This window comes from Melopsittacus undulatus, chromosome 4 (genome assembly GCF_012275295.1).
Source record: "Melopsittacus undulatus isolate bMelUnd1 chromosome 4, bMelUnd1.mat.Z, whole genome shotgun sequence".
In the NCBI taxonomy this organism is placed as follows: domain Eukaryota; kingdom Metazoa; phylum Chordata; class Aves; order Psittaciformes; family Psittaculidae; genus Melopsittacus; species Melopsittacus undulatus.
In genome coordinates this window covers 15,809,306-15,832,458 of record NC_047530.1, presented here as the reverse complement: position 1 = coordinate 15,832,458, position 23,153 = coordinate 15,809,306, and the positions used below count along the sequence as shown (strand labels likewise).

At 44.3% G+C, this 23,153-nt stretch overlaps 1 protein-coding gene across 1 annotated transcript in view; it reads right to left on the bottom strand.

Moving 5' to 3' along the window:
* The window catches only part of TTC9 (tetratricopeptide repeat domain 9), a 29,139-nt gene extending 16,543 nt beyond the window's left edge, over nt 1–12,596 (bottom strand). The window contains exon 1 of the mRNA XM_034062678.1: nt 12,236–12,596. Coding sequence (XP_033918569.1) covers nt 12,236–12,596 — 361 coding nt within the window. The remainder of the gene's footprint in view (nt 1–12,235) is intronic.
* Nucleotides 12,597–23,153: the final 10,557 nt, after the last annotated feature.

Below are 23,153 nucleotides of genomic sequence, written 5' to 3'. Positions count from 1 at the left end.
GGTTTTCTCCTCTCTGACTTTATATTTATCTAGTAATCTTTGACCTGTCTCTACCTTTTAAAATCAGTACTTGTGTAGTCCAGTCTAGTACAGCCAATATGACTTTCGATATGTTTTGCCTTCAGATCTACTGTTCCAGTTGCTGTTTATTCCACTGCTTTTTATTCCTTTTTTGCTTTTGTTCACCTTGTGTTGCTTTACTCTGTCACTGTGGCACCTGAACTACATCATAGCCTTTCCTCCTCTGGCCTCCTGCTGCTATTGACACCCACTGGGGGAATCTGGTCTACTGAGTTGTTTTCACAGGGGAAAAGCACATAGAATTTATCAGAGATCAGCAACATTAGATGGTAACAACCATCTGGTAGGTGCCTCGAATTCAACAGCAGTCCATCTCTAACAAGTGCTGTCAAATATTTTATGATTCTTACTAGAACATATTACACAATGAAATTAAGGTCTTAATGGATTGTTGAGGGTTTTTAACCCATCTGAGACAAGGAGGTGATCAAATAGGGAGAAGCTTTGGAGGAAATTATGGATTGCAAGCTGCCTTCTCTACTGAAGGGTAAAGAATCCTCTGCTCAGTGGTTCAAACAACTGACAGCAGGACTATGAAATGCAGCTGGAACAGCTTGAAGGCTCTCAAATGAAGTCACTGACGGTTGTGCATGTCACAACTGCCTCAGGCCTGGCTTACTGCAGCATGTCCAATCTGGGATGAAAGCTAGCACTTTATCCTGTACCACAAACAAGGCACGATGACATGGCTGCATGACATTTGTGTGCTGTGCCCTGTGGTGGCTCACAGTTCACCTCCTGGGACACAGGAAAGAGCAGACAATTGCAGAGTCTGCTAAGGAGTGGAGAGCAGGCTGTCTCTGAGCCACCTCCTTGTGTATTCATACCATGTATAACTGATCGGAACTGAAATGCTTTTGGTTTTCCCTTGAACCTTGCCGGATGAGACTTTTCAGCTAGGGAAGATGGTCAAATGGCAAGAAGGAACATTTCTTTCATGAAAATAGCAACACATTCATGTGCTTTATCCAGATCCAGTGTAGCCCCAAGCCTTTCCATTTTAATGATGTTTTGAAAAAGAGAGAAGCTTTTATGGCCTCTTGTGGGAGGGATGGAGCGGAGAACTGACAGAATCAAAGATCAAGAGGATGCCCAAGTCAACTGTTGTCTATCTAATTGAAGAGACATCGCTATAAAACAAAGTTCTCAACTCCATTTTCTTTAAATAAATGCACTAAACAAGCTTACAGAAAAGAGTTGCTTGTCAGGAACAGCACCAGCTGATCCCGGCTGTGTCAGGCTGTATCACCTGGCTGAGCTTTGACAGATGATGTAAAGTGAGTTTAAGCATCACTCTTTCATGTAGATGGGCCTCTAGCGTTCTTGACCCTTTGCTGCCCTCCATTTGTACCTTATAAACTTAGTACCATTGAGATATCTGTCTCTCAAATCTAGCTGGCCAACAGGTTTGAAAGTTATTGAGAGGAGGACTGACAGGCCACAGGAAACACACTTGTCATGACTAATTTCCTTTGAAAATAAGGCTGAAAAAAAATAAACTAAAAACCAGAGGCATGATTCGGTATATTATTTGCTTGAAAAAGTCAGCGGTCGAACTGTGCAGGAGCAAAAGCCAGTCCTCTAATAAGATGTCTTCTCTTTAATATAAACTGTGGTAAAATGCTTCAGGTAAAGATCTCTGGTCATTCACAAACCTATCATAAACCAGGTTTGTGCAATGCATTGCTGGTGGTGCAAGAATTCTAGGCAGCACCTATATGTGATTTGGAGTACACGGAGGGTAACTTCCACCCCAAGTAGAGAGCTTGTTTCTAGGCACCAGGAACACCGGAATCATTGCATTGAATCAGGCCACTAATAAAATTCCCTCTCTTGACTGTGCCTTTATAGTTCAGCTAGGGAAGACGAAAAAACAGTATATTATGTGGTGGCTAAAGAAGCTGAAATGGGTGGCCCTGACAAGCATATTGGTAAGATCACTAGTAGAATACCTCAGGAATTAAATTCAGATTTGAGCTTGTTGAATGTTTTGTTAATACCCCAGTGTAAAAGTAGGGGTGCCCTACTGACTGTGAAGTTGGAAGGTACTGTCAAAAGGGACAAGAACAACAATGTGATAAAAAAAGAACTACATCACCTAGTACACAGCAGTAAATTTACCTGGGATGGAAGTTGGTAATCCAAATTTAAGACCATGCTCTTTGGGACTACTAAGACTTTTTGCTAGATTGTGAGCTCATGTGCTGGAAACAAGCAAAGAGGAAAAGGATGTGAATATGCTCGCTGATCACAGGATGACTGAGTCATTTATGTGACATGGCCATGGAAATGAAAATCCCAGAGAAGTTTATTCTTAAATCCAAACCAGTTAGCAGTGGTTATCAAGCATGAAAATATAATATTTGCTTTACAGTTCTTACTCTGCCTAATACAGCAGTGAATGTTCTGATTAGTTATATGTCTAAGCCTTCTTTCTAACCTTATTAGGTTCTTTAACGCCATGACACCTTCTGGCACTGTACTCTCAAGTTAATCAGCCCCGAGTTTTAAAAATTATTTTGTATTAATCTATTAATTTAATTTACCTCCACCATCATGTATGAGCAAAGCTCCCAGGCTGCCTCAGTTTGAGCTCTATCACAACAGAGAATGTAAAAAGGAAAATGAATGCATTTTCTTTGTATTTCCAATATAAGTATCTTTAGCACAATATCTTGTGCTGTTCCGGTTTCCTTGCAACTTGAATGCACTATCACGTCTTAAGCAATTAATCACTGTAAAGCATTTAAGAGGATAGTAATCTAGGATTTGAATTATGCTAGTATTAAAAAATATGTTGACTAAAGGAGTTGAGGCTTAACTTTGCATCATGCTGTTTGATGAGAGAATCATTGCTACAGGCATTGGGCAGAGATTCTGATTTGTTTGTTTTTGAAACACTAGACAATAAAAAAGGTACCTTTGCAGAACAAAGGCTAGGGCTGACTTATGATGGTTTTCCAGAGCATCATAACAGACTCATCTTTCTACTTCTGCAAGATCAACTGGGTAAGGTGATGACCTCCCCAGGCAGCTCCTGTTTGGGAAAGGCTACTGTCATTCCATGGATTTGCTCCCTGAAAGAATGGATATAACATAATTTTGCCCTCTCCCTCTCTAGGAGCAGGAGTTGAGCCAGAATGTGAATTCTCACAGCTTCTTCCCTGCAGCTGGTTGAAAGATCTTTCTTTATATCATAAAGATGCTTTTCATATCAGGGTGAATTTGTGGATTAGATGCTAGCTGTAGGGGTACCACAGCCCACACACCAGCCCAGGAATAGCCAAAGGAAGCACTAAAGGTCTGACATAAATGCTGTGTCCCAGTCACTTCCTCTGTTTTTAATTTGCTTCCAGGAGTAAAATTCCTCTCCCACTCACTATACGGAGGAATGTGGGAAGGATACCCTGCTGCTTGTTTTGTATTCTCCTCTCCATCTGCTTCAGGTAGCAGTAAACAGCTCTGCTGCCCATAGCTGAGAGTTAAGTCTTTCCAGTTGGAAAAGACCTCGGATAAGCAGCATCCAACTGGGCTGACCTGAAATGAGGCTAAGCCTTACAGATGCATCAGATGGGTAGCACATTTCCACCACTACCTGATTAGGTTCTCCCTGACCCCTCCTGCTTTACACAATAAGGTGACTTACAGCAAGGTACATAGCTCACTTGAGTCTCCTTGAATAGCAAATGAGCTGTTTAGATGTCTCTGATGTGGCCAGGCCAGAGTAACACCAGAAGTGTGAAAACTGATAGTTGTAATCAGGGCATCGCAGAAGCTTTGGAATGAAAATTTGGGAGTTTGGTGACTCTTTGCTGGCTGACCCAGGTGCTCCTTTCCAGCAGCTCCCAAGCAACTAGATCGACAGCTGGATTAGCAGAGTTTTGCTGCCTGCCACTCTGATATGAAAGGACTTGCTGTTGCCATCGATGCAGAACAATCTACATGACAGCCCCCTAAACTGGCAGCAAGTTAAGTGCAATGAGCAGTGCTGCTACTAAAGACAGAAAGGGAATACTGAACAGTGGCTAGAAAAGTATTTGCTTTAATAGGGCAGAGATCTGACCTGTCAACCATGGATATGCTGGAGAAGGAAAAATGTAGCATTGCAATGAACAATCAGTGTCCTGCATCCTGAAAAGCTTATGCAGCAGTGTAAGAATGGTGTTCTTTCCACCTAGGGACATGTGCAGAGTTGCAGTTCCTTCCTTGTTGACGGTACATATAAGTGAATAGGATGGAGATGTCATGATAGTCAGGAGCCTGGGACTCAGGAATTATCAAGCAATCCTGGGTTCTTTGGCAAACAGATCCACAACTGCTAGAGGTACAAACAGCATGAGATTGTTTGTTTCCCACCCCTCAGCTCCCGTTGGGAGGCTATTGCAGAACGATTTAGGGACAGTGACTTACACATGGCTTTCAGGATTAGTATGTGGTGTTGTGATGGGCAAAGCTGTGATCATGGCTACATAGGACAAGCAAGTGTTAAAATTCATGCCCCTGATCAGAGAAGTTGGTAATTTTATCAAGATGAGTGACAAAGGATGTGAAGATACGGAATACAGTCACATGCTTGAACACGTACATGCTGTTTTAGAGTGGTGCTTCTCCGTGTTATACGTACAGGTAAACAACACCAACAGACTGGCTTCCTGCAGGTGTCACAGCCAGAGATGGGCCCTGAGGAAAGCCAGGAAGAGAGAGAAGGTCCAACCTGCACTAATATACTGAAGGCAAAATCAGCTCAAAATAATCAGGCACAACAAGGTGCTGTGGCACAGAGTATGAGAACAAAGGGGATGAGAGCACCTCACTGGAAGAACAGAAATGGGGGAAGTCTGTAAAGGGACAAAACTCGGGGAGGTCAGAAAGTCTAAGTGCATTGCAACTGGAAGAGCAAGTACGGGAATTCAAAGGTTAAAGGCACAGACTGCATAAGCAGCCTTGCCTCCTGGGCTGAGAAATATGATGGGAGAACAGGGTACATGGGACAAATCCAAGGAGAAGCAGATGGTGCTAACCAGCCTATGAGCCTCAGGGTGATGTTGCGTCAAGAATTTTGGAGAGTGGGGAGAATGGAGTGGATTTTGAAGTTAAGAGCATGACATTAGCTATTGCCTATGGATAGTAACAGATGAGGTCTGGCACATCAAGCTATGACCACTAAAGATCACAGCTCCCAGCTGTCACTTCTGCATTGGGTTATCATAGAGAGAAAATGTGACTGTACCCAATTAATTTCCATGAATTGTCTTAGTATTGTTTCTAGTGCTGTCCTAAATTCCAAATGGCTATGCTGAGACGGACTTACTTGCTCCTACCCCACGCTCAATGGTAGGCATTCGCAGCTGCCTTGGTAAGTGTATAAGAACAGCGTCCTACCACCACTTCCCAGCCTCACACAAGGGAGCATGCCCCAGCTGAAGTTACCTTCAGTAATTCCAGCAAAGCTTCCAGAAACTGACCCTACAATCTTTGTTAAAGAGAACAGAATAGTAACGCTCCATGCTATCACAAGATTTACCTGCATTCATCGATCAATGTCTATGCGGTTTCTTATCCAAGATGCAATGCAGGAAGGAACAAAAGGAAACAGATTCCTGAGCAGCCATTAGTAACAACTTTCTAGTTAATGATAGTTAATATTGACTCCTTCTTCAGAGCATTTTTAACTCTCTGTGTTAGTCTATTATGTTAGACTTATATGGTTGCCTGAGTGAGCTGGGAACATGATTTTTAACAGTAATCTCCCTTCTATATAATTTTCTCATCCATGAAATAAAAGAGAAGAATATAAATAGCCAGTAAATGCTCAAAACTTCATGATGTATTTTCTCTCTTTCTTCATTTTGTTTTATCAGTCTCATAGTCTTTTCTTTGGTGTTTTCTGTGAGATGGCACAATGTCAATAAGAAGCTGGGACCTGGCAACATTTAGACCTCCCCTTTTGTTTATATTGTTTACTTTTACTGTTCCTTTCCTCACAGCAACTTCTTTAACAGGCATGCATTAGATCTCATCCTAAAATGCTAATGTGAAAGCTTCTGATGGCCCTTCATTCCGGAGCACCAGTTTCCCTGCTCAGAGGACACTGATGAGGAACTGGAGATGTACTGCTGAACTGGGAAGCAGTTCTAGGAGAAAGGCTGGAGAAAACAGGTCTGGAGTTTGGTTAGAAATTCCTGGGTCTGAGGCCAAGTGAACATGAAGAGCAGAAGGATGTTCCACGTGCTGAACCATGCAGAGGTGGTGCAGCTCTCAGGAAAGGAGTAAACATGAAACTCATGAGTGTATTTCACAATAGACTAGGAACCAGCTTTGGTTTTGTTTTTTTGAGCCAGCTGAACCATCTTTAGCATAGCACTGATGGAAACCTGTGTAAGAGCCTGTGACTCCTTGTGGACTTTTGCTGGAGGACACTCTAGGACAGCATTTCAGAAGAGGATGGAGCAAAGTTGGCAGCATGTGCTGCTACAGAACTCTCAGAAAACATATCACTGTTCTCAACCAGTACCAGAACAACCAGTACTCTTTAGGTAAACAAATTAACCACCGCTCTGGTCTTGAAGAATCCTTGTGATTTTTTGTATCTCCTGCTTCATCCTCCATGGTAAGCTGTAGCTAGACTTGGATGGATCTCAGCTCACCCAGACTGCAGCTCCTTCTCAGCAGTCTGGCAGGGGATCTGTACCTTCACAGTACTATGTTTTGTTTCAGGCAAATGGTGACAAAGTCAACTGGGACAGGCTCTCCTCATGCAAAGGAAATTTAACATGTGGTAGAAATGGCTGCAAAAAAAAACCCCACCAGAGCCTCAAGTTTTGAAGAAGCTTGGGAAGAATAGTGAAGTATATAGAGGAAAATGCATCTCCTGCCTCCATAAGAGGGACATCATCTGATATGTATCACTTAAACCAAGTTTGGTGGCAACTTGGCATCCTTTCTCTTCATCCCTCCTTCTCCCCTAGTGTCTGGATGTATTTCCAACCTATCCTCTCAATGGACAAGAAAATCCCTCAATAGGGAGAATTTTGGTCTCCAAAATAAAAGGGAATAGTAGGTAAATATTGATTATTTCTAAAGAGTAGCTCTTGATAATGGCTCTTCAAATCCCACTTTTTTCTTAAGTATGTCAGGGTTTGGGCCTATCATTAAAAAACCCACACATAGTTTTCTGTGTTTATTCTCTGTTGCAGTGTCACCTACCAGGAGCAGTAATTACATCAGGCCTGTAAAACAAGATACTCCCATGCACTCTGGCTGACCATAGTGTTGGGAAACTCAATCCATTAAAGTGCAGACCTGCTCTGTTTGTTGCTCTCTTTCTTTCCCACTGCACAGCATCCTTACAGAGGGTGTTTTTTTGTTGATGCAGTGCATAAAAACCCCTTTGCATCAAGCAACAATCCAAGGCTGCTTTAACACCCACAGCACCATGTGTCCTGGTAGAGTCTGTACTTGTTAACAGCTATATACTGAGATGGGATTTTAGCAGAGACTCCTTGTCAGGAGTCCTAGTGGGTGGTCAGTGGAGACAAGTTTTACCAGCTTTTCTCACGTTTAGTTATTTTTTTGCTTGTATTAAGTGTTATAAGTATTTTTACTTGGATTTCCCAGTGAGATTGCTCACTGAAATCTGTGCAGCTGGTGACAGTTGGGAGCTAGAGCCCAGAGGTGCTTAGGAGGTTCCTACAGTGCTAGAAATGCCATGTTTTGTGGGACTGTCACTATGGCCTTCACATAGACATGAATGGTACCCAGTGCACTCTTCTGCCAGTGTAGAAAAACCTCATTATCCAGGCTGAGATGCATTTTGTATGGCTATACTTTTAAATACTCTGTGCAGGTTATGTGTGCCCTCCTGCCAAGACTCCTGTAGTACACTAAACACACCTGAATGGGGATATAAACACATTACATTTAATTTGCATTCATGTATTTAACAAAGCTGTTCAGTAACCCCAAGAAGTCGTAAGTGCAGACATATAAACTGAGGTTTGAAGAATGGAAAGATCTGGTGAAGGTAATAAAACTGGTTAGCGCAGAAGGGGAAGATTAGAAACCCAGATGCCCCTGCACCACTCCTGATCCCCAGTTCTCCCTCTGGTTCTGTTTCTCCTGCCAGGATTAGCTCTTGCATTTCTGCCTACTTAGGATAACCAACAAAGGTTTGCTTATCACACTGCACCATTCCCTCACAAGAAAAGGTTAAAACTATGCTTACTCTTAGCATTTTGCTGCTTTGGCATGACTAGGATTTGTTTTTCTCTGCAGAGCAGACATAGCCCTTTTGACCCTGTAAAATTTTAGGCAATACTGCTGGAATAAAATAATCATTGTGTTCCATGAGAGTAATGGTTGCATTTGTAGTAGGTAAATAATCCCTACCTGCATGCATTATATAAAGTATTTAAGCTTGTTCTAGACCAAATATACTGTAGGAGTAGAAAGGCAACTAAGACCTGAGGGATATTTGGCCAGTCGCTTTTCTGCAGGTGTTTTTTATACATTCATCTTCTTTAGAAAGAGCATGTTTGGGGGAAACCCAGTTGAATGCACCATCAGGATGAGACTGTTCTTTATTTTTCAATAGGGCTGAGTGAGGGAAAAAGAGGTCAAGTGACTTTCTCAAGGTCAGAGACCATCAGTTAGTGAGTCATAAGGAAAGGACTGTTTGCCATACAACCCTGCATTCATTTTGCAAGGCTCTATGCTGGTGGTAGGATTTATCTTTGCCTACCCTAGCAATTTCTGGGAGACGTGACCATGCTGCTGCACTCGCCTCTGGTGACATTTATCGGAGACACTTGTGATAAGATGAAGGAATATCAGCAGGCCCATATAAGAACATGGTAGGCAAAACCCTTGGAGTTTAAACTCAAGCCTAGCTAGCAGCTTAGTGATAGAAATCCAAGCAGTACTGCCAATGGCAAGCAGTGAAAATCTTGATGTAAAATGTAAAAACTAAAATAAAATCATGAGAATTCAAAACCCAGGATCTGGGATCCTTTGAAATAGGCTAAATAATTTAGGTTTGGGGGTGTCACTCAGCTCTACAACACAGGACCACACAAAACACACCGAACACTGTGGGGCTCCAATGAAAGAAAAGAGCTGGCCATCATACCTCGCAGTAAGAGAACTGCCTGCTGAAGATGCTCTACAAAAGAAGTGGAGCTAAACGCCAATCTGTGTGCATGTTTGTGCCTAAATTTACATTCTGTGAGGCAATACAGGCACTGACAACAGTTTACTGTTTGCCCACATGTTCTTACTCATATAATCAGTCAGATTAAAACAAAAAACAACCCCAGCCTTCACCCATGAGATTGCCCCAAATCTCCTTTGGGTGCATGTTTCTCACCTACTTCTTTGGCTAAATGCATATTTACCAAAATATAGTCGATGCCCTCCTCTGACTGGTAAGCTGCTTCTAAACAAGTAAGTGTATGTGTGTATGTGTGTGTGCGTGCGCGCGCATCTGCATCAGTAACACAAAACATCTCTGACAGGTGGATGTGTGGTGGCCACATAACAAATGACAGTTCAAAAGCAAGGTGGGCTTCTTAAATGCTAGGCTTAAAGAGTAAGCGGAGGTGCTAAAAGAACTTGTTAACAAGGACACTCGGATGACAGCTGCTAATGCTACTGGGTACATATCAGAGCTAAGGGAAAACTGCTTTCTCTAGAATTAACATGTAGTGCTGCTATGCTCCCTGCACTATGTAGATTTATTTATTTTAAAAACAGCTCTAGGCACCCATTCCATGTTGAGATGCAAAACCCCCTGTGTCTCCTTTCTTGCTCACGAAAAATAACACTGATTTCAACCCTAACAGTATGCGCTTGTGCCCCAGCCCACTGCGTGAAGAAATGGGTGGCTTCTGCTGCACCACACTTGGAAAATAAAGTCCCACTGCTGCACCTCTTGAAGTTGCCATTAGAAAGGCATACTAGTTATTGTGACATTTCTGGGGAAACTCCCCCCCCCTTCCCTTCAGACATTAATTCATAGATGCTCCTGCTAGAACAGGAGCTCTGGGACTGGGCTAGGAGTAGCAATACTGCAATTCCAGCTTAACTGCACACTCCTCTCTCCATCATACAGGGCATTTCTTCAGCATTGCTTGCAAACAGCCCAGCAGACACACACGAAGCCACGCATTTCTGAGACAAATGCCATTCTCTGCTCTGTGCGTGCCATCTACTGAAAACATGTGACAACTGCCTGTGCAAAATGACAGCTTGACCTGCTGTGAGGTTATCCCAGGAAAAGCACTGCTTGCAGGGTTAATTATGCTCATCTCCTCCTGTGCTCACACTGGTTAAATTTAGGGAAAAATCTGTTCCAATCTAGGTTAAAGATGGAGCACGTTTCTCACACTGATTGCTACTGCTGACAAGATCCAATACAACCAACAGCAAAAAAAAATACCCCATACACACTCAGAACAGTAGAGGAGCTGGACAGTGACCATTGCACAGGACAACTTCATCAGCAGGAGCAGACACATTCCTAGCAAGTGGAACCTGTGTACCCAGCAGAAAGTGCCACAGAAACAAATCCCATCCCTCCTCCTTCGTTTACCTTCTACCTACCATGTCTCGTTTGTATCTAGCAGAGATATTGCCTGTGAGTACTTTTTCAAGCCCAGGAGCTTGCCAAGCTATATTGTTTGAATATTATAGGCTCTTTGCACAACCCTGTACAAACTAAATGATCCTTGCCAAATAGAATGGATTTTAATAAGCCCGTGAACAGAAAATTGGAAGGAGACAAAATTACAGCTTTGCAATTCTGGTATCACTTTGGAATCTCACCTGCCTCTCCCTCCATGCCATTTCAACAGGCTTTCGAAGGAACAATATTAGAAAACATGATGAAAGGGAGCTAAGTTGTGCCCTCCATTACATTCCAAAAGACATATCAATTACAACAGATTGGCATGGATTAAGACAAGACAAGATGCTGGCTTGGTATTTTAAAGCATTTGCTTTATTCTGTGCCTATTTTTTAGCACTAGACAACAGGAAACAAAGCTAACCAACTCTGTCTAGAAGCCCAAAAGCCAAGTGATGGTGACTACTGACACACTAACATCCTGATTTTCGCCATTTTTTTCTCCAAGGATATAAAGGGCAATGAGTGACCTGTCATCCTTCTGGAAAACAACAGAGCTTTATTAAGGTTGACATTTTGTGCACCTTGCCCAGGTTATGAATGCTCTCCTCCCTTTACACACCTAGGCACGAGTTCTTGTTTTAGAGATGCTTTCAGGCTTGGAAAGAAAAAAATCCATGAGATGCTAGGGACCAAAAATAACCCCTGATCCTGCAGCTCTTGCTTGGGCAAAGACCCTTGAAGTCAACAGGAGTCCTGTCTTTGTAAGGACTTCAGAATCCAACTACAAAGTAGTTGACCCCCCCACTGCTCCCTTCCATCTTCCTGCAGCACTTGTTCTAAACAGACAGCAGGGAGCAAAGGGAGTGATGATCAAATGTCTACTAACCACAGTGATGACAGGCAGCTAGTGTGAAGCCAGGACTACATTTGCTTTCAACTTTCATGGCTAAGAGGGAAAAAATTCTTTTTATATCTAGCACTATTTGCAGCTATTGCAGTGGCGTCCAAACCCTTCCCCTTCCTTACATCAGATGTGGTAGAAGGAGTCTTCCCTCCCTGTAATACTGTTAATTACAGGCACCCGAACGGGAGCTGCGGTGAAGGCACTGAAGGACATCTCGGGCTGAGGATAAAACGCAGTCCGCAATCTCGGCCGGCCCACGAGCCACAATTTCTTAAGTCTGAGCGTCCCACGGCAGCGCCGTGCCCGCCCCATCACCTACTGCCCGGGGCAGAGCACGGCACGGGGACCAGCCAGCGGGGAAGGACCGGAGCTGAGCCGCAGGGTGAGGGACGGCCGAGCCTGAGCCCTCCACCCAGACAGCGCTACCTGGGGCAGCGGGCAACGAGAGGGGCACTGACAGCCCTTCTGCGCCCGGCGTGAGAGCAGCGATGAAAATGGAAGGCAGAGGAAGGAAAGGAGATGAAATGAGCAGAGAAGTGAGGCAGCACTGCTCTGCGGAGGGAAAGGGAGGGGTGTCGGGGAAGGTGTGGGGTCCCCGCCGCCCCTCGTCCCCCGGCCCCGCTGACCTGCCAGGCTGTTGTAGCAGTCAACCTCGATGGCCTCCACCGCCTGCCGCTGCTCCTCGCTGAGCCCGGCAGCGGCGGCTGCGGAGGGAGGGCGCTGCCCGGGCGGCTCCTGGCTCAGCAGCAGCAGCAGAGCCTTGAGCTCCAGCAGGGCGCGGTGGTACTTGCCGATGGCCTCCCGGAATTTCTTGTCCTTGTAGCACTGCGCCCCTTCGCTCTTGAAATCCAGAGCCCTCCCGATGAGCTCGCCCGGCTCGGCGCTTCCCGCCGCCCGCGGCTGGGCTCCCCCGGCGGGGCCGAGCCCCTCGCCCGCCCCGCGGCCGCCGGCGTTCAGCTTCCCCGCCGCCGGGCTCGCCCTCTCCATGGCAGCGGCGCCGCCCGGCTCCCGCGCCGCCCTACGCGGGCGATGCCGCCGCTCTCCCGGCCTTGCCCCCGCGCCGCTGCCCGGCTCCGCCGCCCGCTCCCATCCTCCGGCGGCCGCCGCTCCTCCTCCTCCCCCCCCGCCCCGCAGCCCGCCCCGGGGGCGCACGCCCCTGCCCGCCCCCGACACCCGCCGCCCGGCGCGGGCATCGCCGCGACCCCCGCCCAGCAAGGGGGTGCCCCGGCCCCGCTCCTTGAGCAGAGTGTGTGCCCGGTCGCTCTGCTCACAGACCGGCCAGACCCGCAGATCCCCCCACACAGCTGCCTACAGCCGCCTGTATCCGAGCCGCTTCCCCTCCCGGTGCCTCACCCTGCTGCATTTTAGGGTCTCATGTCCCTGTCTTCAGGCTGGGATCCCATCTCCTCCATTCCCCTTCTCATCCCAATTTCCCTCATCCCTCGCCTCTCCCCGATCCCACCAGTGGCCACCCACCACCTGCAACGGCTCATGGTGCCTCAAAGTGTTTTGCAGTGTGTAAACTCCATATTGCAGGGCAAACAAGAGCAGGGCAAACTAAGCCTGCTGTGTGCTCTACAGCAGCAAAGGCCCGGCACCTGCCCCAACATCAGCCACTCAGGACTTTGATTTTCCTGAATCAGATTTTACCATGTGCTGCCGAAAAAATGGGTTGATGCTCGCTGATGCCTGGAACATTTCCTGGTTTGAGGGTACCTGTAAGGAGTTGCTCACCTCATACAGAGAAACAGCAGGACTGCTCACAGCACTAGGCATTGATTTCTTAGACCAAACACCATGTCTGCGTTTTGTATTAGAGCAGTTTGATGTATTTTGGGTGCATTGTTGATCCAAGATATTTTGTAGGTCATACCTCGTGCTTACAAATTACAGGATGGATAAAAAAATAATGAGGTTTTTTCTCAACACTGTATTGAGAGGCATCTCTTCATTACACATCACTTTTACATGGCAAAGCTGCAGCTGTGGTACAGTATGTCCAAGCTTCCCTCTGCAATCAGGAGGACATTTTAAAATGGAGTTTCGCTATGAAGTATGTCCAGCCTAGTGTGACAGCTTGTGGTGGTGCAGTGCCGGGCAGACTGGGATAGCTGTGTGACACAGCTCCGTGTGAAGGTGTTAATGTAGGTCTGGAACTGATACCTGGAGAATTCCCTGTCAGCAGGGCTAAGAACATGGGCTTTATCCATCAGCACCGTGAGTCCACTGCTGCTAGGTTTCTAGACCTTGCTGGAGTTGTGGGCACGGTGTGATACAGGCATGCATGTACTCACCTGAACCTAAGAGACAGCCTCGAGGAGAAGCAAATAGCATCATACTTGTGGTAAAAATATAATTCTGGAAATACTTGTGTGAGAGAAATTAGAGCTAAGACATTCAGCAATGATTACATGATTTCAAGAACTTTGATTTCCAGGTGTCCTACGAAACACATCTTCTCAAAATCTGTAAGGAAATGGGTGTTCAGCATTTTCAGGTACCTCAAGCCAAGAATAAGACAAGTTACTTGCAAATCTTGCTCAAATTATGTGTGATCTAGAATCAGGAAATCCTGGGAGGCGGGTGTGCTGGTGGTGGGTATTAGTCACAGTTGCTAGAGTGGATTTGATGTGTGGGACCTGAAAATTAAGGAAGGAAAATTCAAGCTGGGTCATTCTTTAAACTGTCTGCTAGTCATATTGCACAAAGTATGTTTAAGTCACTTCGGAGGTGTTGTCGTACTATTATTGATTGCTGTTCAGGAGAATTCACAAGGACAATGCATGTCTTTTGTGCTGGATCACTGACTTTGCCAGAGGAAAGGAGATTGACACAGGGGTTTAATTCCTCAGATCTGAGTAGTTGTGAAAGCAATCAAAGAAGTGACTGGCTTCTTGGAAGGTGGTATAGCAAAGTGACATAGGGAGTTAACATTGCTTCCCTCTTTCTGAGTTTGTCTAAGTACATGGACATACATTGCTGCCCAGAGTGGTGGTGGATGCCCCATCCCTGGAGACATTCAAGGCCAGGCTGTATGTGGTTCTGAGCAACCTGATCTAGTTGAAGATGTCCCTGCTCATTGTAGGGGGGTTAGACTAGATGACCTTTGAAAGTCCCTTCCAACCCAAACTGTTCTATGATTGTATGATTCTATGTATGGTAAAGGAGGCACTGAGACATCGGTGACTTTTCCTTCTTTCCCTCTCCCTCTCCCAATGTATTAATCTTCAGAATTCTTGCTGGTGAACATGAAGAGGAATGTCATAACTGTGTAAATCCCAAAATAGATAACAGAAGTGTTGGAATGATTGCTGTTTGTTGGCCAACTTAGTCTCTATGTTGATACCAACATAGTATCCCTCGGCTGAAAGCAGCATCTCTCAACCAGAGAATTTAAAGCTGCCATAATATTTGTGCAGGATGACTGGCAAGGGTCAGTTTAGCCCATCAGCTCCTTCCTCATAGAGAGGAGCAAAGTAATGTGTTGGGTGTACTAAATACATCACCACATTAGTCATAGGTCATTATGTTGACTGTTCTTGTAAGGGACTGCTTTTTCTTCTTTTTCAAGGGAAACATGGTGCTTGAGGGAAACCATGAGAAACTACCTCCTTGATGTGATGTCCAGATCTAACTTTCGGCTGCCTGGGACCCAGCTTGATAACCTGTCAGAAACCTGTCAGAAAGCATCACAAAGAGTAGTTTTATATATTATATAGATAGACTGTACTGTGAAATAAGGCACATATTCAGATAAAATAAAGCCAGCTTGCAGTCATTATCTGTATGTCATGAGATGAGGTCATGGTATTGGTCAGTATTAGCTGTCATGCCTGTCTTTTGTCCAACAGTGAGGGTTTTTTGTCCCCGGAAGAAGGTGCCTGCCTGGCTCATTCCGTAATAGATGGGGTGTGCCAGTCTGTCTGGATGCGCCCAGGTGCCCTGAGCATCTAAAACTGCCTGTGTGTGCCTGTCTCCTCCTCTGCACTGAGATTTCCGTAGCATATTCCAAAAATGTACACTTGCACTGCTCAATTACTATGATTATTATGATGATGATTATGCAGCGGTCACATGCCTCATAGGGATATTTTAGGATCTATGACTCACTAACCCATAACTTCCTGCTCAGAGGTTACCTGAAGAAAATTGTCTTTGGAGGGTCCTGTTCATGGCTGGGAGATGTACTCTTGGGTGAAACTGTAAATATTGAGAAAGGTACTGGAGACAGAGCTGTGAGATCTTCAGGCTCTAGCTGCGATTGTTTCTGTCTACCTGAGAGGATGATTAAGTTACAGGCAGATAGGACAGATTGCAGGACAGTGCTCTAAGGAAACTGGAAAAGCATCTGAGGAGAGCTCAGGAGGCTGAGCACCTGGGCTCTGGCAATGCATTTTTCTAGCTGGGTGTGAATTTGCTGTAGCATTTATGCTGCTGGGTGAGATTTTTTATAAATTGAAACTCTAAGGGCCATGATGAGGACTCAAGTCTATAAACATTCAAAACCAGATATTAAATTGAAAAGCAGTGTAGCCTTTCAGGTGTCGCTCCAGTTCTTCTTGTGCATTTATTGGCATTGATAGGACTGTTGGCCATGTGAAAATTGTTTCATCAAGCCCTTCATGAACACTTAGGGGGCAAACTGCAAGCTTCACCCTTTTCTGAATGGGCCAGAACCAGATTGTGATGAAAATGGTGTCAAGCCTTTGTGAACAGGAGAAGAGACCACTCACCACCTCCGCTCAGCTGCAGAATTCCCACGCTGCAGCCAGCTTCCAGCATACACAGCTGCTGCTGCTGCAGTTTGTCACCAGGTTAGTCAATCATCCATTATTTATTTCCAAATCATATGTAAAGCTCTGCATCATAGCTTTTTGTCCATGCACAAGGAAAAGACAAACAGAGCTTCTACAAAACCTGGGAACACAAAAGCAGAGAAGCATCTAAAATCCTTTGCTTTGGAGATTGTCTTACGTAGTTATAACCAAGGAAGAGAAGAAAGGGAAATAACATCATAGCAAAAAAAAAAACAAAAAACTTGTTACCTTCATACAAATTCCTTTGATCTCTCTGTATCATTTGTTGCAGTCAACAATTCCTTTTAGCACAACAGAACCTTTGTTTATGAGTATTCATCCAATGCAACACACTTATTGTGCATGTTTTCTTCTATGTCTGGGTTGTGTCATCAGTCAGCTGATCCTGCTGAACTGTGTGAAGCCTGATGATTGCCTGGTTAAGAAAGGTTAATCGGGACTACAGTGAATTTCACAAAAGTAGCATACAATAAAAGAAGAACAGTCAACAGATGTATTTGCAGGCAAATAAGAGTGCTAAGAGGCTTAGCCATGGAGGCTAGAGGACCCAGGACAGGCCAAATCAAAACAACTTTATTACCATTCAGGTTAGGCAGGGTCTTGAGCAACCTGGTCTGTTGGGAAGTATCCCTGCCTGTTGCAGGGGGGTTGGAACTAGATGATCCTAAGGTCCTTTCCAACCATTCTGTGATTCTCAGTGTTTCTTTTTGCACTTTAATTAAAAATTAGTACTTTGGTTTGCAAAATGGTCACACTGGGAAGGAATGCTGCCAACAAGTTTGAGAAACACTTTTAACCTCATAGAATCAGTTGTTGACAGTCCTTCTGCAGGCTGCAGTTATAATATCTGAGGTAAATCCCAGTGTTCTGGGAAAGCTTTTGCACTTTACTCAGGCTGGACTGAAGAGCAGCAAGGTTGATTCCTCTGTTGTGTGTGAAAAGAGTAGATTTGGGGGAAAAAAACACCCACCTTTCTTTTCAGGCAGATATTGAGGATTGCAAAGTAAGCACTCCTCTATCTTATCTACCAACACCCAAGGCTGTCCTAATTCTGAAGGCACATCTATGCCAGGCAAAGGAGTATGGTGTGAGGGTTTTGAGTTAGCTATGACCTAGGTCTGACTTGAGAACAATGCTTTTAGCAAGACCCTGAGGAAGCAGACCCTCCCTCCATCGTCCCAGTTACTGCTGCCCCAGGGAGACCTGCAGAACTGCTTAATGTTTTTCATGGCAGTATGGGCTTGAGTTACTGTGCATCAGCCACTCCACCATGTCTGGCAGGGTGCCTGCTCTGACCCTTTGTGAAGGTGAAGACACTCATTCCTCTAACAGTGAAAGGATGCATATTATGCTGCATTAGAGGGGAATAAGAGACTACAGGGCTGCTCCCATCTAGCATTCTCTTACTGCCTGGGCTAATGGTGAGTAGTTCAAGGTTAGTAAAGATCATTTAATTCCAAGAGGTGACACTTGGTATCCAGATCTGTACAGGAGTGTGGAAAAATCATTTGAGTCTAATCAGACAGCATGCGAGTATAACTGGAAATTGCATTACTGAACAATATAAAAAGAACCCTAAAATGCACTCACTGCCCATAAATCTTGCTGGCACTCAGAACTGAGAAACGCCATCCAGTGACCACTGGCAGTAAAGCCTGCTCAGTTTATGTGAATATTAGGACAGCTACATAATCTTTATGTCATCCTTACACCTTCAGGATCAAGCAGTGATTGCAGCTGCACTCCAGGATATGTGCATATTTCTTATTACTTGCTCATTACCTACATAACTAACACCAGCATCCTTAGGTTGAATTCACACATACAGCTGTAACTCTCATTCAGCTGAATTCTTCCATGGTAACATATAGACACACATCAAATGTGCATCTAACTACCCCTAAGCTCAAAAAACCATCTCTCTCAGTTTTGTAGCTCAGTCTGTGTTTATGAGTCTAAAAATGAAGCGTGGGAGCAAATGGGGACACTTGTGCTTCTAATTGCTTGCTTTGTGCAACAGCCAGATAGTGCGAGGCACAGTTATTCCCAATCCTTCTTACAGCTGAACTGCAAGAGGAAAACTGTGAGCACCAATTTTACAGAGCAAGCAGACCTGCTAGAGAAATGGCTGTCTTTTTAATATGTTCCAGTGATATGCAAGGGAGCTAAGACCCTGCAACAAGCAGAGTTGTTTGGAAAGTTCCCTGTTTGGCCAAGTTTGAAAACCAGGGCTTACATGTGTTGTCTCAAGCATGGCATCTGTTTTTGTTGTCTTACATGTCATGGGGCAATCTTTGCTAAGGTGAAGATTCAGTGCTTACCAAGGCAGTCATGCCTTATGGGTACCCAACCCTGGCCTCTGGGGAGGCTCTTGCTGTGCAAGATGTACCTGACTGGGCTGATGTCAAAGGGAAAGTTTCTACCATTTTCCTGTCTTGTCTCAAAAATCCCTGTAAGTTGTAGATGGTAATCAGTGGCCTCCAATGAGAAACAGGCTATTTCAGGAAGTATGCCTGAGGATGCAGTAAATGGTACTCTTCTCTAAGAGGGTACTTAGCCACTCTGTCAGCAGACTGGCAGGCCCTGCAGCTCAGTTAGCTATCCTGTCTTTGGAAGAGAGGTGAGATGAAGGTGTTTTATGCTCCTGACCTTTAATACACTTGTGCTGTTATTGAGTTTGAAGTGTGAGCTGCAGGGTGTGGGTCAGATTTCAGTGTAAGTGCATTACTACTTGCTCTTCCATTTGGATATAGTTATTCTGCTTGCTTTTCTCTCTCTCCCAACATGCTGAAGGTGCTGCAATGCACAGCTAAGCAGATGGCTCACTTCATCCTAGAGGCAGATCCATTTCCGAGTGTAGGGATTCTTGTATCTAAAGGAGTGCTTGAGTAAAACCACTCAACTGTAAGCTACAGTGGAAACTGAAGATCTTTAAGGTCATTTACCATAGGTGTGGGTGATTTGTTCACAAGAAAGTATAAAAAGGGAGTAAAGCTCTGAAAAAGGAGCCTTTCTGCTGCATCCCAACATTAATCATCATGCAGCCTGTGGGGTTTTCCTGAGGACATGAAATCCCAGATTTGCTAGCAATAAATTTGTGAGGTCTGGTGAGTGCAAAGCCCTGGGCAGCACAGTCACAGTCTTACCATCTCCGTGGGATCCTGGTAGCATCAAGTCTGCAGTTCACATGTGAGGTTCTTGGCTTTCTTCTTTTGTTGCAAAAATGGTTCCATTACCCTCCAGGCAGCTTTCCAGAGCAGACTTCATCTCCCAGGGCACTGCAGTGGTGGACGGTGGCCAGCACGGTCTGGTATCAGTATAACTCTGTCTATACTGGGTGCTTAAGTGAACTTTAAGTGAGGAAACATCACTGCTCCATCCTGCAAAGAGATGAGAAATTCTAATGGACCTTGATCTATGAAAGCCTTTCAAACTCATTTAGAGGGGCCACGTGGTATTGCAAATGTAAGGTCCCAAGTGTGGACACGTAGAGATGAGTGTGGTCACTGTTAATAGAAGCTCACTGAAGATTTCACTGCGGGAAATTTTTGTTAGTGGTTCCTACAATGCACTGTTGTTGCATTGTTATAATCTTTGAAAAGGTATTTCTTTCCTATGAGCTGTTGTGCATAGCTTATATTAACACCCTGAGGAGATCCTGCAGAGCAGGCTGCATGGCTCTACTTGCCTGTGCACTGCTGCCATGATGATGTCTTAGCCCTGATCGAGTGTCCTGGCAGCTCAGCTCAGTAAAGGAAGGCTTCCTGATCTTGAGATTTTGGCTGCTGTCTTGGCATTCAAGCGTTCTCTAATGTTTCAAGACTTTTTTCCTTGTTGCTCCCTGCCTTGGGCCTTTTCTGTGCCTTTTCTATGATTTCCTAATTCACTTCTGACAGTGAAATGTTCCCTGGCCTAGTGACTTGGCTCCCAAATGTCATTGGCAGGCAGTGTATGAAGACTTTGGATGAAGTGTCCTTGGTTAGTGCAGAAATGCATGTCCTGCATATTTGTATGTGTATATGTACTTACACAGGAATCAGAGTCCTTAGCTAAATCAGCAGCAATGGGAATACTATCCAAAGACTTTGGTTCTTAAAATAAACAGCTGCCATTATAAAGTATCATTTCCAACATTACTCTCTTGCAGCTCTATTTGGGCTAGCTCTAAATCAGGCCATCTAAAATGTGGATAAGCTGTAACATGGGCCTGTTTTGCTTGAGAGAAAGTAATCTGTAGAATTTGTGTCCCTCAGGTAATACAATGCTAAATATTGAAATACTTTGTATATGACTGCTAGGGCAATATTAAACACACTTCTTCAGAATACAGGGGGTATGAAAAGGGAGTTTCAATACAGTATTACCAAATTCCGCAAACAAAGAGGGCCAAGGTAAGCTATATTCTCTACACTGCACTTACTTGCCTTAGAGGACCAGAGTATGAAAACCACTAAAAAATACGGCATGTGCTGTCAGAGAACTGTGGGAAATTGCTGCTTTGAGCATGTAGAGCTGGAAGTTTCTCTGTCTTGGCCAGCAGCTATGAGCTTCCTGTCTTGATATATTGATATTGTGTTTCCTCCTTCATAATGTCTTATTTAAAAACTTTAGCATATACAATACATAGTATTTACTAAAACCAGAGACATAGTCCTGATTAATGTTGGATATGGAGGCTGGAAGTAATTTTTTATTTAAATCCAATGTTTCTGTAAAATACTGTGTGGTTTCAAGGCAGGGAACAGTTAAATGCTAGGTAGGTAAAGTGGGAAATGTATTTCTAGCAGAGATTTGAAAAATGGAGAACCAGTGGTCTAGAGAGCATCGGATGGATGCTCCAGAGAAGGAGCTGAACAGGAGCTTTGAAATCAGAGGTAGTGAGAATATGAAAGAACAAAGACAGAGTGGAAAGAGCAAAAGATGAATAAAAAGGATGCCACGGATGAGGAATAAAATGGAAAATACTATAATAAAACCAGTACCTTTGCACTTCAGTGAGGAAGCAATGGATGTTTGAAGATGGAACCAGTGGCTGGAACACATGTAACAAATCACAATTCCTAGGGCAGGGACAAACAGAGGCCACAGCAGCACAGGAGTGAGGATGCAGGATGCAGTGGTGAAAAAATCCATGTTGAGGCATAAACAGGCAAAATTTACAAATCTCTTTTATCTGTTACCACCCTACAGGCTGCATTTGGTAGCCAGGTGAATGTTGTCTGGATAACCTAATTTAATCCTAAATAATGTAAAAATGGTCAGCTTTTTTACAGTAATCCCTGTGACAGGAATTGCAAGCAGAATTTGTCTGAGCCCTGATTCACTGTTTTCTCCAGACAAACGCATGAAGTGGCATGCAGTGATTGCTTTCCAGATTGCACCAGAGGTAGATTGTAGTCTCTGAAGGCATGGATCTCTGCAAATGAAAGAAAGAAATAAATACTATTCCCAGATGAGTAACTGAAATTACCGAGATAGGCACAGTGGAGAAAGTTGGTTAAGGAGAAAACTCATTTCCTACTCAGGGACAGAAAGTTTTAAGGGCTTTATCTGGTCCAGCTAAAGTCAGTAAAACACCCCTTTTACAAAAGATGGACCTGCAAAATCCCTGTGGCATAAATTCAGAGACCTGTGCATGTATCAGTGAAGTATGTGGCCCTATGTGACAGACTTTCTGAGACTCTGTCTACAAACCTGACAAATCTAGAGCAGATAGCAGATGTTGCAGGTCTCTAGGATTTTCTCGTGCCAAAGTCAGGTGCAGTTTATGAGAAATTAATCTGAAACCATGATTTTCTTGCCCTCAATATTCTCATAATTTCTATTAACCAAATATACACTGATTGAACAGAAAAAAAGACATTTTCCCTCTAAAATGAAAATATCTGTGTTAATATAGACTCACAAAAATACTCATTGACCATGCCTCTGTTTGATTCTCTGCTTGTATCTCCAGTCAACTACCCACTTCAGTATCCAGAGTTCATTTAATTATTAGCCCACTGGTTTTCAATTAGAGATGGTTGGATGAAGCCTTGGGTGATATGTTTTAGTGTGAAGTTTCCCTGCCCATGGCAGGGGGATTGGAACTAGATGATCTTAAGGTCCTTTCCAACCCTAACTATTCTATGATTCTATGGTTTTCTCATGAAGATCAGCCTAGAAAAAACTCCCACTGGGTTGTTGCCTTCCTTTATGAAGTTGCACAATCATTGGACTGTTTTCATCATAGTGCTAAGCTTAGAAATACAAGTACTGAAAAATGCAAAGCAGTTAGAAGAATAAGCTATGCTTGACCTTATTAGCAAGATCGCTCTTTCTTTATTGGGAGGCTTTGGGGATGGAGGGAATTCTGCCTGTCTGCTGGGAGTAACAGGGTATGTTGCAATTGTCCTCGTGTTTTTTGCTTCCTAACCCATTCAGGATTTGGGTTAGTTTATTGATTATTCTTTGTGTGTGCGTGTGTTTAAGGGTTCTTCTTACTGCAAATCATATATATGTATATATACATTTTACATTACTAAATGTGAAGTGTTCCACATAAGCCACACAATTCACACAAATTATTCATAAATTATGCCTTCTGTAGGTTGGTACCCATGACAAAAGGAGGTGCTGCCACAAACCCATCAGCTACTACACAACATGGAGGACCTGCACCAGGGAGCAGTGGGTGCAGCCCTGCCCATTGTGCATCCTCCCCTCACCAGACCAGTGCAGGCACTTT